Here is a 17,620-nt window from a genome sequence, read left to right on the forward strand (position 1 = left end):
AGGAAGCTGCGTTCAGGATGCTGCAGGGTCACATGTGGATCTCTCTCTACAGGCCATCGAGAACTTTGCTATGACAGTGAAAAGCACAGCCCAGATGTTACAGAAGTTTGGCACAGACCTGGCAGAGACGGAGCTGCCAAATGACGTCCAGTGCACCAAAGACCTGCTCATAGCACACACCGACAAACACGATAACCTCAAGGTGATTTTCTACGTTTAATAACACATATTAACAGGGACAATACATGATGCATGCATGACAACAAAGATAATCAACTGCTTACATTAGTGCCTTGTCATACAACAATTTGTATCCTATGAATTAGCACCCCATGAATGATGCTATGTACTGTACTACGTAGAGTTAACGTAAAGTAACTTTGGTTAGATTTGGGAGGAAAAGAAACATGGTGAGGACAGACTTTATAATAACTCAGTGTTTACTCAGTCCAACAGTCCCTGGGGAGAGTTACTAAGAAAAGTCTTAGTTTTGTGACACATCAACCACCCAAAACCTGCCTCCTAAATGCACCGCTTAGACTGCCTCTATCTTTACTCCTGTCACTCAGTATGTTTACATGATGTAAAAAAAAGTGGAATTATTGTTCATTCATTCGTTGTCTGTAACCGCTTGCCCTTATAAGGGTCGCGGCGGGGCTGACAACCAGTAACACTCACATGCACATACGGCAATTTAAAGTCACCAATTAACATGACACGCAGGTCTTGGGACTGTGGGAGAAAGCCGAAGACCCAGGAGCGAACCCATGCAGACACAGGGAGAACATGCAAACTCCACACAGAAGAGCCCCCCAATTATTGTGTTAGTCAAAAAAAGTCTAAAACTGGACTTTTAAAATACATGAAAACATGTTAGCGTGACTGAAATCAGACTAAATCGAATTTCTCGAAATCAGACCTTGTCATCATGTCAGCCTCCTTCGGTGGTTAGAGATAGGGACTGTTTGTCACTCATGAGGGGGAAGGGGTGCTGCAAAACTGTTCAGGCAATTTAAAAAAATGTAAGTACTGAGGTGGGATTTGTGTTTTTAATTTTGGCTTAGGCGAGGGACATACAACTTGAAAAGCTTGTATTTTATATTTATTTTAAATAAAAAAAGTCACCCCCCCGTGTGTTGTATGCTGGGACAAGGACAGTAGCCCAATTAAATGCATTGGTCACGTGATCAGTCGCCTTACAAAATATGTGGGTTATGCACAAACTACTGGCTCATGATTGTGTGGAAAACATACTAACAGTGCCCGAGAACAGCCAGTGGTCACATCAGGCAGTGGCAGAGCGAGATTCTTTTGTGAGTCGTCAAAACACTTGTGATGGCTTGTCGACCTTGTGACTAAGGGTCATTCATTTGTTGCTGTTGGTTGTGGCTAAGTTGTTTAAATTGTGGCAAAATGAATAGGAAGAGGAAAGCTTTGTTTACATTTATTCTATTTTTTACAGGTTTTCTCTGTTCCCTCAAAGGTTCAGCACAGACCAGATGGTTTGCTTTGTTCAGTGTAGTAAATTTTTCAAAGTTAAAAGTTATTCTGCATATAAGCACTGTGCAAATGTAGCTAATCTGTGTTTGCAAATCTACAGGATGCAGCAATTTCTCAGATATATATGTAGTTCAGTCGAAAATTCAGCATTCCTCGTTTGTCCCTCAGCGCTAACACTTTGGTGCTGCCAGTGACAGTGATAGTTAGTGATGCCAAAATTGACAATATGAAAGGCCAAAAAGCCTTTTCCCTAATCCTAACCTTTTGTGCCAGCATGTGCATTTGTTGACATTCTAGTGTTGGTTATGTGCTTTTGTTGTCTAAACATAACAGTGCATAGCATAATCCCACCATGTGCTTGTGTTAACATCACAGTAGCAGCATACAAGAAAGTAGTGAGCAGACAAAGAAGGATAACAAGAACGAAATATGTAGATGTGGAAATCCACTTCAAAGTGGCAACATGTGAGGTCTTGGGATGAGAATGTGTTAGTATAGAAAGAAGCTAAATTTGTGGTCAGTTGTTCTGTTGTCACTTCCACGCACCAGAGTATAATTGAGCCTTTTGAGCCTTTCTCAGTTTCTTTACTTTTGAGGCAGTCCTGAGTCATGGTGCCATCACTGAGTTTCACTTCACAGTGAATGGCGTCTTGTCACTCCTCCAGTGTTTGATTGCTTGATTACAGTCTGCCAGCTTGGCCTCCTGAATTTGCATATACCAGGTATCAATGTAAAGGGTCAATAAACATCATATATTTTAAGGTGTTTTTAAAATGCACTAATTCTTTAAATCATTCTCTTCACTGCAATATTTAGTGGAATATTTCAACCACAGTATTCCTCTGTACAGTTATTCAAATATGCAATTCTTCCAACTCTTGAATGTAGGCAATATTTGGCAATAACATGTGACACATATTGCATATATTCTTATTGTTATTCTTACTTATATTTTTATTGGTCATTAATAATAATAATAACTTCATTTATGTAGCACCTTTAAAAACAAAGTGCTTTGACAAACAAAGGAAAGCAAAATGGAACACACAGATGGCAATACAACAACCAAAAAACAAACAGTTCTGTTAAGCACGAGGAAGAGGAGACTTGGGTAGATTTAGGATAAAATTAAAACTAAAGGACAAATAATGCAAGATGCAGGATGCATAAGGTCAGAAAAAATTGCCCTGATGGCAAAGGCAAAAATTTATATATTTTTAACTTACATACTAGTTTTATACTTTGCACTCTAGCGTAAGGCACAGTTTTATACTGACACACTTAGCACATTATCCTTATTATAATCTTCCAAGTGTCACGGCAGTCACAGCAACACCACATGACACAAAAAAGAACAGCTATATAATGTTTCTGATTCTGACTATAGATTGCATGATCCGGTAATAGGTGAGAATAGGACCTTACACACACATTTGTCTATTTTTTTCCAGATGATATATTGTTATTTCCAATACTTGTGTGTGTGTGTAAACCAGGATGAGCTGAAGCTGGCACTGAAGCAGGGCACCACCTTGTTAGGATGTATCAAGGAGCAGGCAGCCAAATCAGAGAACCACAAACTCAACCCAGATGAAAAGGAGAACCAAACCACTGTAGAAAGGTGACAAAGCTTTCCTTCTATGATATATAATGCATTTTATTACTATAGGACTGCACTGCATCTATATTATGCAGTGCAGTCCTATAGTAACTCTTGTTGTGTTCTGTTGTGTGTTCCAGGCTCCTGGCCCAACTGGATGAGACAGAAAATGCCTTTGAACAGTTCTGGTGTAAACATCATCTGAAACTGGAGCAGTGCCTGCAGCTACGCCACTTTGAACAGGACTTCAGAGAGGTATATCTGTAGATCTGTCTGTCTCTGTGTGTGCCCAGCTGCCTTTGGCCTGAAACCTTTGGATCTCGCCAGTGTGTCCTCTTCACACAGCTTCAAAAGACTTCAGCTGTACAATCACACTTTGAAAAACAGACTTACAAAACAAACAGACTCAGTTTGGAAGCTGTAAATACAATGATTCTAGCTGTGTTTGAAACCAAACCGTTCCCTATCACGGAAATAGTGCACTACATAGTGGGTTTGCCATTTTGTAGTGGTGTTCGAATTCTCATTCACCATATAGTGCACTATAAAATACCCACAATGCACAGCAAATTTGTGTATGCAAAAGTTGTGCCCTACATTTAACTCCTGTATACCATAATGCAATACAGTTGTGTATTTCCAAGGGAAGAAAACTCCAACGTAGTGTCCAAAATCTCGTTTATTATTCCCTATACAGTACACTATTTAATATGCACTTCATAGAGAATAGTGAGGGAGTGAATGAGGGGACAGTTTCGAACACAGCTTTTGTTTCACACCACAACACTTTGCTCTAAAAAATGATGTGTTAGGCGTGTTTATAAGTTTCTCAGTGTCTGTTTCTGTCCCCTCTTTGGTTCTCTAGGTCAAAGTGTCTCTGGACAGTTTGATGGACAGTCTGACCAGCCTATCAGATATAGGGGATTGTGTGGTCAGAGTGGAACACCTGCTGAAGGAACTGAAAGCACTGGAGGAGAAGGCTCTGGTCAGTCCACACACCCACGCACCCATGCACACATACACACATACACACACACCTGGACCTGGATCTTTTATACCACAGTTTTTTGCCTATAAGTTCCTCCTTTTTTTATCGTGTTCCCTTTCATGAGCGCTGGTGGTTTGAGGGACACCAGAAGCACTCCTGTTGCCTCTCTTTTTATGATTAACATTTTTGTTGGTATTTTAAGAACTTCGTATTAAAAATAACACTACTTGCATATGACTTATTAAGCTGTACTGTCAGACAAAAAAAAAGAGATGCTCATGACCCTTTTTACTTTAAAAGCATTGATAATGTGCAGTTTTCATGTTAATTGCACTTTATCAATTGCCTTTATACATTTACAACCTCAAGTTTGATGTTGGCAGCCCTTAAGAAATGATTTGTTCCAACTTGATATTTATGATCCTCGTTATTGAATCAACATTTATGACAGCAGGTTTGATGACTTGATGGCCTCAACCTGTTCTCATTCTTGGCTTTAAATCATTAGTGCATTATTTCCTAATCATTGCTAAAGCCAATAATTATAACTGCTGAACTTACCTTTCAGAAAGTGACAGTGACAAATCAGTCATTAACTTGATTGTGTGAGAGAAAAAAGCCAACATCTTATCTCCAGCAAAGTGTTTTAAATAAGCATACCAATGATTAGGGAGTTATGTTTTTTCTTTGTTCCTCCTCAGCTTACTCACAGCAAAGTGTCACTACCCATTTGCAAAGATTTATCTCTGTCAACACTCTGACTGGGGACAGCCAGGAAGATTTTGTCTGCACAACTTAAAATGTGAAGATCTGATTCTGAATTGTTTTTCCTCCAGCCCACACTGGAGAAAGCCCAGCTCCACGCACTGCACGGTGACCAGCTGATTCAAAGCAACCACTACGCTGTGGACTCTATTCGACCCAAATGTGTGGAACTCCGGCGGGTCTGTGACGACTTCAGCAACGAATCCAAGAAAAAGACGGATGTCTTATCCAAATCTCTGCAGATACACATGGGGATTGATAAGGTGAGGACATGACACTGCATTTAGGCAAGCATTAAGTTAAAGGATACAGTCAGCACGTTAACATGCTCTCAATGACTGTGTTAACATGGTGTTTAGTAGATATATGATTTGTCCTGTTCACCATCTTAGTGGAACATTTCCCCGTTCTAACATGCAAATTTAAACAAAGCTGCAAATTTAAAGTATTTGTTGATAAGTTTGAATCAAACTGGTAGATTGATCTTCCATTGTTATCCCCAAAGCCAAGCTCTTAGCATGATTAAAGACAGAAATTTGTTGGGATTTTTACACTTCTTCAAAGTGGCATTATTGATTTCTTTGGCAACTTGGGGATAATGTTGACAAGTAAACATCCTCTAAAGTTCTAAGGCAAATGAGCTGGCAAATGTTTTCCTTTTTATACATCAAGCAGATACAGGCGACCTAATGAATGCAAGTAAAGGGTTAACTTTCCTCTTAGCTCAGTTTTAGTCTGCACCAAGCTCTTTAAGTTGCTGTTTTCCAGCTAGTCTCTCACATTGAATAACTGCCATTTAGTGCTGGGAAAGTAGTGTATGGTGGATTGATCAGAGTTTTATTTATTAAAACAGCTGCCTGCTGCATCTGGAAAGTTAATCTGTATGCCATATTTCATACACAGAGGACATTCAGAGTGCCTTACATAAAATAAGATTAATGACAGCAGTCAGATGCTAACATTGTGGAAGCATCCCTAATGTTAAACTGTGGCTTGATGATCTTGTCAGTACCCTTGAGCTGGAGAGGATAAGATATATTAGAAAAGAGCAGGCGAAATTAATTGATGGCAACCTTTTATTCAATATTTGGAGAAAAAAATAGTGTAATGCCATTTGATTTTTTTGTAATACTGAATGTAGGATCCTTTGTTTTACTATCGGGTGTCGAGGTTGTGCGTTTTGTTTTGTACTTGTTTGTGTGTTTGCTTGTTTCCCTTTTTTCTCTATGTTCTTATTTTTACTTTAAAAAAATATATATAAAAAAAATTCTGAAGAAGAGCGATGTCTGTGCTAGTTATGTAATTGCATTAATTATATTCATGCTGCATTTTTATATAAATCAGTAATTCCTATGCTTTAGTATATTCCCTACAATTTGTGCAAATTGACACTTCTCAATAAAATGCTTTGAAGTAGGGGGAAAAAAGTAAGAGCAGTGAGATGAATCTAATCAAGTGTGAATTCACAATAGCTGCAGCCATGTGTGCATGCTAACTGGCATGGTCAGCTAATTTGCTGTCCTTTGGCTCTGACCAATCTTTTTTCTCTACCAAATCTTAGGCAGTTCTGTGAATGCATTTCAAAGTTTGGTGCTTTTTTGAAGTGATGGACCAACTAACAGAGTGAGCCGTACAGCCACTGGTTGCAGCTTAAAAGTACAATGGCAGAACATTAAATGAAAACAGTGAGCTGAAAGATGCTGTAGAGCACTGAGGGGAAGTTCTCACAGTGTCAAGTTAACTGTTGTGTAATGTGATGACTGACTTACACAGCACAAAACTTGTTGCAGCAGGGGATGGTGCAATAGCAATACGCAACAGTAAAAACAAAAAGAAAGATATAATAAATAAGTAAAGACAGACATGTGCAAAACAAAAGTCAATGATTCTTTTCTACAACCTCATTTGGAGGAATAGGCTGGTAGCAACACTTGTGTAAAATGCACATTTTGATGAGAACTGCCCTACTAAAAATGGAGAAGTCTGTCCTTTGCGTTTTTTAAAAAAATCCACGTACATATGATAACATTGGGAAATTGTGAACACATATTTGCAAAAAAGCCCAAAAATGCTTGAGTATGCATACCAGGCCAGTTTGCAGTGTAGTTTTGTAATGACACACCATTGAGGAACACAACACACCTGTGTATAACACTCAGTATTATAGTCATCACACACACAGCTTGGTAGGCCGCCATTGTTGTTATTGTTGTCCTTCTACTCACACATGGCTGTTTGCGCACATGCAATTCGTTTCAGACAAAGTGCAGCCTTGTTCTCACAGGATCCATGCATTGCCAGTTTACACCACAACAGAAGGGGTGGTGTTTTCAAAAGATTACACTCAAAAGTTTCAAAAGTTGTTTCCAGGCCCCGAAAACGCTGTTGTCATGTGCACTAAAGGCCAAACTGCAACAAAAGTTTAACGTTTCATGCAAGAACTGTTGCCATGTAAACAGCCGCTTAGACTGAAGTAAATTAAACACCAATGAAATTAACCAAAATAGGACACAGCATGTTCCATTGCAGCAGGGATCTTGAATGAACTCTCAGAAACCAGTATGCAGTCCACTCATACCCCTGACACTGTATAATGGGAGGAATGTTTTTGAATTTCTATTAAACATGATCTAATCAATATCTCTATAAGAAATAGATGCAATGCCTGAGTATGTGAGAGGGGTCACTCAGTCCAGAGAAAATCATCACTCTGTCCCCTCAGCTCCATAAAGCTTTATCGTCTCTGTGAGTTCAGTGTTATGGTTGTGTGGCCTGTAACTCTGCTCTTGTCTGCTGTTTTCTTAGCATGTGGTTATTTCTAGTTAAAAACCCCCCAATGTCCACTTCCTGCCCAGCACCACAACAACAGCAGATCCAGTATCCAACAAGCTGGGGAATATTATGAACATTAGCAGCTTTATTTGCTATTACAGCCAACACACTAATTGTCATTGTTTCGAAGGCAACATAGGCGTGTTATGTGAGTGATAATGGAAAGGTGAGCCCCTTATAGACGGGAGCAGCCACGTTTGAGGGAATCGAGGGAGGTGATAGTTCACGATTTCACAGAGGAATTGTAGATTCTGGATTCTCAATGATCCGCTCAACTTTTAAAGAGTTATGTGATGCAGTAACACCTCCTGTAGCACCTGCTGCATCATGAGGGAGCCAGTTCCTACTGACAAGCAGATAGTCATAGCATCATGTGACCTAGAAAAGCCAAAAAAGTGTTATCATTGCAGTTTTGCAAAATATGCGAAAAAATAGAAATCCACCTCGTGTTCTCTCCCTCCCCTGTTAATATGCCTGTTGCATGTTACTTTTAAGTTTTTATTCATATTTTTCATGCAGATTTTCCTTCTGTGATCATGCAACATCAAAATGCACAAAAAACATTTGATTTATGTCATTGAAGGTCTCATGAGACACCACATGGGAAGGGATGCTGTTACCTTCACTAAAATCCTGTTTGAATTTATGCTATCTCCAGGTGAACCAGTGGTGTGAGTCTGGTATCTACTTGCTGGCCTCTCAGGCTGTGGACAAGTGTCAGTCACAGGAAGGAGCAGAGTCAGCACTGACGGACATCGATCACTTTCTGGAGTCGGCAGAAAAGAACCAGCTGACAGACCTGAGGAATCTCCACAACCTGTATGACGTTGTCCTGTCCGAGGACATCAAGGTATGCTGCACAAAACCAATAATAAATAGGATGACTGGATCTCCTCTCGCAAACAGAACGGTGAGAAGGATTGATGGTGAGCTTTGTGCCTGCAGGCTAATGTCCTAAAGGCACTGAAGCGGCTGGAGGACGTCCAGGAGATGTTTCAGAAGCGACATGTCAGTTTGAAGAGGCTATCGGCTAAACAGACTAGGCCTGTCCAGCCTGTGGCCCCGCGACCTGAGTCCTCTCCCAAACGGCCCTCATTGAAGAACCCCCCCAGAGCTACAGGGGGCCAGCAGCGTGAGTGTGATGCTGTTATAACTTGCTCATTTATGCAGCATATGATGAGACTGGTATAATAGGCTTAAACTTTCACTCTCTGGAACATGATTGATACTTTAAGTTGATCCAGTATTGTAATACTTTTTGCAATAATATTATTATAGGACTGCATGCATGTAATGTAACACATCTCTGTAGAAAGCAATGATTACTCACACTGTGACCTCTCAATTCATTGTAGCTTTGGCTCGCAGAGCTTCTGATAACTCCAACAGTGGCAAGCAGCCAGCTGAAGCTGATCCCAGCAAGAAGAAGAACATACGCAAGGCCAAAGGAGGCATCAAGGTACGCTCCATTGTTAGAATGATTTTTAAAGTTCTGTTCATCTCAAAGGAAGATGGAGCTGATTGGGCAGGGTACTATCCCACAATTATTGATCCCAGTGCAAATCCAGATACTTTGATTTCAACACTGGTTCCCTCCCATTTGTACTTTTGTTATGTTGTGTATCTTTAGACATTTACTGAAACTACTCTTATCATTGCTGGTTATCACTTTCTTTTGATTATTATGCAAGATTAAGAAGAGTGTGAGCAGAATTGAGATCAGCGGGAAAGGACACAGAGCATGGCAGGGCCCATGGTCAGAGGAAGGAGGGGCAGGTTGGCCAGCCTGAACAAAATATTGTCAGTCTTAAAGATTTGCTGCAAATTAAGATAAATACTCTAAACATCTGCAACAATTTTAGCTTATTCCAAACACTTTGCAATTATGTGAATGTGTAGTACTAAATTACAATCCAGCAGCAGCCCTGAAGCAGGTGGAGAGCCAGTGTTTTAGCAGGAGTGATGGTGGCTGAAACAAAGTCCCTCTGGCTGAAGGGGGGTTTCCACCATCAGTATGCCACCCTGCTGCTGTTTGCTGCTCTGCTGCAGTTTATCTCTGATCTCATTAATTGGTTTATGGTGTGCATAATTTGGATGCACGCCCCAAGGCTATTTTGTGCTGCTGACAAACACAGTCTGTCGGTGCAGTGATAGTCTTGGTGTGTTAGACCATAAACCTTCCTCCATAATTGATGAGGGCAGACGTTTCCAAAATCAAAACCCTTCCAAGTAGCTTCCCTCTTGTTTTTAGCTGTGTCGAGCTCCGTGAACATGTTTGTATAAACCTGTGCTGAATTGTAAGTGTTTAACTCGGCCGTTTTTTCAACAAGTGACATTAATGCAAGAGATTTTTTCCTGACTGCTCCATCCTGCTCAATGACTATCGATGAGATGCTTGAGAAGGCACTGAGTCTCTGGAGTCTTTGTCAAGTACGTTTTTCAAAAACTAATCAGGTGATCCCGCCATGAACCTAATAAACAAAGTAATTTAATGCCGCAATAGGCAGGGCTTTTATTTGAAACCCCCCTTGCCACAAAAAAGAAAAAAACAATGTACAATACATTTACTCTGAGCCACTAAATGCGTAAGAAAATTGTAATTGCAACCAAGAAGCATCAAACTGCAATCTGTTTGCACACCCACAGGAGGCGGTTTAGGATGCATTCAAACCAGGTGTGGGAGATATGATCTGGGACAGATTGAACGAATGCTATGGTGCACCAGAAGTAATTGAGGCTGCACTTTTCAGACGCATAGACAATTTCCCTAAATTAACAAACAAAGACTATTCAAAGCTTCGCGAGCTTAGCGATCGCCTCATGGAACTGGAGTCAGCGAAGGCAGAGGGAGATACTCCAGGTCTTTCCTACCTCGATACAGCACAGGGTGTTAACCCTATAGTCCAGAAGTTGCCGCACAGCCTACAGGAAAAGTATCTCTCTATTGGATCCAACTACAAGCAGCAACGTGTCCTTTCCTCCCTTTGCTGTGTTTGTTGATTTAGTCAGCTCTCAGGCAAGGATCGGGAACGATCCAAGCTTCAGCCTTTCTGGTCCAGCTGATGCTCACTTAAAAACAGACAAGACTCTATAGAAGAGGAACAGACAGACAAATCTCAGTTCATAAAACAGATGTATCCTCTGAAGGCCAACCTGAATCGGATAAGCAACCTAAGAACATGAAGATCCTAGGAGGCAGTGCCCTATACATAAAAGACCCCATCCATTTGCAAAATGCCGCACCTTCAGAAAGAAACCACTTGACGAATGTAAAGCATTCTTGAAAGAGAATGGGATATGTTTTAAATGTTGCTCGTCTATATCACACATAGCCAGATCCTGCAAAATGAGTGTAACATGCTTTGAGTGTCAAAGCAAGAAGCTTATCTCTGCCCTCCACTGAGGGACACCACCCTGGGCCAAAGGATGCTCGCCAGACCATGGAGGGGAGGAAGACTCAACATGTTCAGAGGTAACAACACGCTGCAAGCAAGTTTGTGGAGATGATTTCAGTGGTAGATCCTATTTGAAGATCTGCTTAGTTGGAGTTCACCCCATTTGCTGTCAAAAACAAACATTGAAGCTCTATGCAATCCTCAATGAGCAGAATAATAGATTGCTTGCTTTTTTTCCCAGAGAATTTCAACATTCAAGGCCCCAGTGCTTCTTACTCTCTTCGCACCTGCTCTGGAGTGACTGACACTATGGGAAGGATAGTTTCTGCCTATCAGATCAGATGTCTGGATGGAGAAGTCAGGGATCCCGACACCTGATGCAGCTCTTGAAACGTCTCTTCTCCCTCAAGCAGAACTTCCAGAAAAAGCCTGAAATGAAGCAGGATTTTGGCACCTCCATGGACAAGGCCTTTCAAAACAGACATGCTGAAGAGGCACCTCCTCTCAAAGAAGGTGAAGAATGGTGGTACTTGCCTGCCTTAGGTTTGGACCACCCAAGGAAGCCCGGCAACATCTGAGTAGTGTTTGACTCAAGCGCTCTTAAACAGGCCTGACCTTAACAACACCTTGGTGGGGGTGCTCATCAGATTCCGCAAGTAGGCCATTGTGGTTACAGCGGACATCCAGCAGATGTTTCATTGTTTCCTCGTCAAGGAAGAGGACCGCAATTTCTTGAGATTCTTGTGGTTTGAAGACCACGACCCTGCAAAAGAGATACAAGAGTATTGTATGAGGGTCCATGTCTTTGGGAGCAGTCCCTCCCCGGCAGTGGCCATCTACTGTCTGAGGCAGCCGGTGCAAGATGGAGATCCAGAGGTGAAGCAGTTCGTTAACCAGGATTTCTATATCGACGACTGCTTGAAGTCTTTCCCTACAGTTGAGGCAGCGGTTGAGCTTGTGAAAAACATGCAAGAGATTCTTGATGGCTCTAACCTGAGGTTGCACAAAATTGCCTCAAATAAGAAGGAAGTCATGGAGGCCTTCCCATCTCACGACCATGCCAGTGACCTCAAGGACCTGGACCAAGGCTCTGACATCTTGCCAATGCAGTGATGGTCGCCCGCAGCGACCACATCAGTCACCCGCAGGCCAGTTCTAAAAAATAGCACTAATCACGAACTAGCTCTGTCTATAATTTAATTTCATTTAATTTAATTTTATTTAATTGTGTTGCTATTCTTTTTGAATTACATTTACAGTGATGTAAATTTAAAAACTAATATATAAAAACGTAAAAAAAAAAGTTTAAAAGTTTAATATACGAACTCTGACATAGTATGGGTCAGAGGTCAGTCTAGTGCGCATGACAAACCACAGCTTTGCTGAGATGAGCTCGTGAGCGCTGCGAAGATGTGGAGACGAAAGCGGTTTCTACCCACAAAAACATGGCAGAAAAAAGGAAGAAAACGTATCATTTTCACAGTTTCACAGTTCTTTTTTACTAACGTGAAAGAAAACTGTGTGTCTCATTTGTGGTGCGACTGTGGCGACGGCAAAGCGGCACAACGTGGAGAGACACTTCAGTACACGTCACAAAAGCTACCATGTTAACTACCCACCAGGCAGCAGCAACCGAAGCCTCATTTAGAGCTACACATTTGATAAAGAAGAAGAAGGCGTTTTCAGATGCGGAGGTTCTCAAAGAAGCATGGTGATATTGCGAACACTGTACTTAAAGATGAGAAGAATGGAACCGATATCCTCCCCACTCTCTCCGATGTCCAGCTGGGGGCGAGCACGATGGCTAGAAGGGTGTCTGCTATGTCTGGGAACTTGACAGAGCAGCTGGACCGGTATCTGGCGAGGTACAGGTGGTTTAGCATCCAGTGCGACGAGTCTGTGGACAACAGCAGTACCGCGCAGCTGATGATTATTCGGATGGTATTTGATGATTTCTCCACAAAAGAAGAACTCCTGACACTACTGCCCCTGAAGACAACTACGAAGGGAAATGACATTTATAACGCAGTGAAGAGTTTTTCCGTGGAGAAAAAAGTACCACTGGAAAAGCTGGTATCGGTGACTACAGACGGAGCTCCTGCTATGACCGGCCGACATGCAGGTTTTATCGCACACTGTAAAGGTGACACAGTCTTCCCACCATTTCTGCATTACCACTGCATCATTCACCAGCAGGCGATATGTGCAAAAGTGATGGCTTTGAGCATGTGATGACTCCTGTCGTGAATATTATAAACGGCATCCGCTCCAAAGCGAAACAGCACAGAACATTTAAGGTGCTATTGGAAGAGCTGTCAGCTGAATATGGAGACCTGTTACTGCACACAGAAATAAGATGGCTGAGCAGGGATGGATTTTGTAACGTTTTTTGTCGCTTTTGGGTGAAATCAAAGAGTTCATGCAGTCCAAAGGTGAAGACACCTCTCCGCTGGAGGACACTGAGTGGATACTTGACCTTGCATTTTTAACTGACATCACTGGGAAACTAAACCTTTTGAACTGTGAGCTGCAGGGCAAAGTGTGGCAAAGCGAGCGGAGCAGAAAAGTTGCAGACAATGCCACCTGGGGACTTTCACAGTCCCAGTTTTTCTATTCGAAATGAAGGCACACAGTTCGAAAAATCCCACAGGACAGTGTAGAATGATTGTTCAGGAGGCTTCTTACTCTTTTAGCCGGAGCTATGTTTTAATGAACATTTCAGGTAGCACGGAGCATAGCATACAGACATGTACTCGCAAAAGTGTTTGTGAGATCTCCCTGTTTTACTCTCCCATGTGTTACCGTAAAACTCCTAGTAATGCGCAGGCACATTACACATCCACTTTATATGACATCTCCCCCTTTTCTTTTGTGTTATTACCTCAATAACAGCACAGAAACTCTCTAACTGAAAATGGCTATCTCAAGAGTGCTTGTCAAAACAATATGAACTCCGAGTAAGACAAATCAAGGCTTACTGGTTACTTTTCAACTCTGAAAATACTGTAGTGTTACTGTTGCTGTTGCTCAACTTAGACTACTACGCTTAACATCACAATAGACCTAAATTTACCACAAATAAGCATCATCAACATCAGTGGCAATATACTGTGCATCTCACACTGTTCCCCTTCTTTTTTTTTTTTTTTTTTTCATTTTTGTTTTCAACCCCCCCCCCCAGAGTCCATGAGTCCTTCACCCGTCTACAGGTCCAGCCTGTTGACTGGCTTGCAAACTCGCCCAGATCTGGTCACAGGCTGAGCAGGCAAAGGGGTTTGGGGCATAGTCACACTCTGACTGACAGGAGGAGCAGTCCCCAACAAAGTAGCACAGTCAGAATGCGCATCTGTCTCTGCTGTCTCACAGGGCGCTGCAGGTGTGGGCTGGGAAACCGGCCCCGGTTGAAGGTGACGGCGGTTCCGCCTAAGCTCAGCCCCCTGCTGCGTCCTGATGACATACGATCTCGGGGTGTTGCTCTCACTTGAGATCACTGCAGGCAAGGACCACGACTTCTCATGGTCCAACTTGGAGTATACAACATCTCCCGGTTGCAGGGCAGGTAAGGGTCTGGCTCCATGACGACGGTTGAAGTAGTGGGCCTGTCTGGTGTTCTCCCTCCTGTCCTTCTCTTTCACAGCTGCCAAGCTGGGCCATTTTGGAGTGAGATTTTCCTCTAAGGTTGGGAGTGTGGTCCTAATATTCCTCCCCATTAACAACTCAGCTGGGCTGTAGCCTGTAGTGGAGCAGGGAGTGGACCTATAGTTCATGAGAGCGATTGCAGGATCTTTCTGTTTGAGAATTTTCTTTGCTGTTTGGACAGCTCTCTCTGCATGTCCATTGCCTTGGGGATGATGAGGGCTAGACGTGCAGTGTTTGAAGTCGAGCTGCTTAGCGAACTGCTGGAACTCTGCACTGGAAAACTGGAGTCCATTGTCGCTCACCACCTCATCTGGGATTCCGAACCTTGCGAAGACTGATTTGAGCTTTTGGATAACCTGTCCTGATGTTGTTGAGGGCAGGTGCAGTATTTCAATGAATCTTGAGTAGTAATCAGAGATTACCAGGTAGTTTTGGCGCTCATGCTCACAAAGGTCCATTGCGACTCTCTTCCAGGGTCGCTCAGGGAGTGGTGTGGAGATGAGAGGTTCTTTTCGTTGTGTCCTTTTCTGTTCACAACACACCTGGCATGATGTCACAAGTTTGCTTATCTCTGTAGAGAGTCCAGGCCACCACACTGATGAGCAGGCTCTTTCTCGACATTTGGTCAGGCCCTGGTGTCCTTCGTGGATTTTTAGAAGAATTTCGCCTGACCTTGGCACAACGATCCTGCTTCCTCTTATGACAAGTCCATTGTACTCTGACAGCTCTGATTTCACTTGGACATAAGCTCTCACATCTATGGGCACTTTGCTAGTGTGCTCAGGCCACCCTGTCTTTATGAGTTTCATGACCGACAGCAGTTCTGTGTCAGTAGCTGTCGCTGCTCTGATTTCCTCCATCTTGCTGGTGGATGCTGGAATCCCTTCCATCACACTAGCCACATAGCATGCCACGTCAGTGTGTGTGTCAGTCTCTACACATGTGCTAGCTAGCGGGCTACGTGACAGTGTGTCTGCAACGATGAGGGTTTTCCCCGGAGCGTACTCTGCTACTGGGTTGAATCTCATGAGCCTCATCAGAAGGCGCTGACATTGCAGAGGCACGTTATCCAGGCTGCGGCTGTTGATGAGAGGTACAAGCGGCTTGTGATCTGTTACAAGCTTGAACTGCTGTAGTCCACTGAGGTACCTGTCAAACTTCTCACATGCCCACATGCCCGCCAGAGCTTCTTTTTCAATCTGGGCATAGCGAGTCTCTGCTTCGGTGAGGCGTCTGGAGCAATATGCCACTGGTTGCCACTGCTCCCCATGGAGTTGCATTAGCACACCTCCCAGTCCATAACTGCTTGCGTCAGCCGACACAGCAGTAGGTTTACTCAGATCATAATAGGCGAGTACAGGTGCAGTTGTTAGCAGTTCTTTAATGTGTTCGAAGGCTGTTTGCTGTGCGTGGCTCCAGGTCCATGCATTCTTGCTTTTAAGGAGTTCATATAGTGGCTGTCCCACAGTTGAGAGGTTGGGGATGTATCGTCCCAGATAATTCACCATTCCCAGTATCCTCTTCAGTTCCTGCACATCTGCTGGTGGTGACAGCTGCCGAATGGCCTCCACCTTGTCAGGATCGGGACGGATCCCAGACTTGTCGATGAGGTGCCCGAGGAACCGCAGCTGACTCTGCTTGATGGAGCTCTTTTCTTTATTGAGCTTCAGACCAGCTGACTCAATGCGCTACATCACCTTTTTCAGGCGGCTGCCGTGCTCCACTTCTGTGGTCCCATACACAAGAATGTCATCCATGAAAACCTCGACACCCTCCAGTCCTTGAAGGGTCTCAATCATCTTCCTCTGGAAGATTTCAGGTGCGCTGGTTATGCCGAATGGCAGTCGCTTGAAGTGAAACCGGCCGAAGGGCGTGATGAAGGTAGTAAGCTTGCAGCTCTCAAGATGGAGTGGTATTTGGAAGAAGCCGCTGGTGGCATCAAGTGAAGAGAAGACAGTGGCTCCGCTTAGCCTAGCTGTTATCTCATCTGGCGTAGGCAGGATGAACTGTTCTCTCTTAACAGCCTCATTTAGCTTTTTGAGATCAACACAGATGCGGGCTTTACCTGTGCTCCTCTTCAGGACTGGCACCATGGGTGCACACCAGTCTGTAGGCTGTGTCACTCTCTCAATGATGCCGTTTCTTTCCATCCTCTGTAGTTCCTCCTTTACCTTCTGCAGCATGGGGAGAGGTACGCGTCATGCTGTGCATACTGCGTATGGTTGAGCATTGTCTTTGAGCTGTATTTTTACAGATTCAGTCTTTAATGTCCCATGCTCACCATAAGCCTCTACATGTCCTCTGCTGCTCACGGTTTCGTCCACTCTCCTCACCAGCTTCATTTCCGCAGACAGCGGCCTGCTGAGCAGATTGTTGACAGTGCGTCCACGGATGACGTATGCTTCGAGTGGGTAGGTCTTTCCTTTGTGTGTCACAGTGCTCTGGATCTGTCCTAAACACTCCAGCTCTCCACCTGGGCTATCCAAAGGAATGTCAGCAGGTTCTAACGGGCTTTTGGGGATGAGTGAGTGGTAGGTCTGCTCACGGATGATGCTCACATCAGCTCCCGTGTCGATTTTGAACTGGACTGGTGTAGAGCCCACCAGTAACTCCACAGTCCATTGCTTGGCTGAGCCATCGGCTTTTCTTACAGCTCCGAGAAAATATGACTGTCAGGTTGTCAGGTTGCTCTGTGACTTAACTCACTGCTTTTTTTGCTTCTACACACTCTGCTCCAATGTCCAACTTTATTACATGTGTTGCATGTGGATCTTCTGGCAGGGCAATTTTCGTCTTTACTGTGTTTAGCTTTCCCACATTTTCCACATTGTCCATTATTTCCCTCTTTTGTCTTACCGTGGCGTTTCGTGAGCTTGAGGTGCTTGTTGGTAATTTCGTTTA

At 43.3% G+C, this 17,620-nt stretch overlaps 1 protein-coding gene across 5 annotated transcripts in view; it reads left to right on the forward strand.

The window, feature by feature from the left end:
- Nucleotides 1-17,620, forward strand: part of mcf2l2 (MCF.2 cell line derived transforming sequence-like 2) — a 193,490-nt gene that overhangs the window by 60,555 nt on the left and 115,315 nt on the right. For all 5 annotated transcript variants that reach the window (XM_042512814.1, XM_042512812.1, XM_042512803.1 and 2 more), the window contains exons 7-14: nt 53-202; nt 2,997-3,121; nt 3,241-3,355; nt 3,966-4,085; nt 4,925-5,116; nt 8,344-8,535; nt 8,631-8,817; nt 9,041-9,144. In XM_042512814.1, the coding sequence (XP_042368748.1) occupies nt 53-202; nt 2,997-3,121; nt 3,241-3,355; nt 3,966-4,085; nt 4,925-5,116; nt 8,344-8,535; nt 8,631-8,817; nt 9,041-9,144 (1,185 nt within the window). The remainder of the gene's footprint in view (nt 1-52; nt 203-2,996; nt 3,122-3,240; nt 3,356-3,965; nt 4,086-4,924; nt 5,117-8,343; nt 8,536-8,630; nt 8,818-9,040; nt 9,145-17,620) is intronic.

The sequence above is a fragment of the Plectropomus leopardus genome, chromosome 3 (assembly GCF_008729295.1).
Source record: "Plectropomus leopardus isolate mb chromosome 3, YSFRI_Pleo_2.0, whole genome shotgun sequence".
Lineage (NCBI taxonomy): Eukaryota > Metazoa > Chordata > Actinopteri > Perciformes > Serranidae > Plectropomus > Plectropomus leopardus.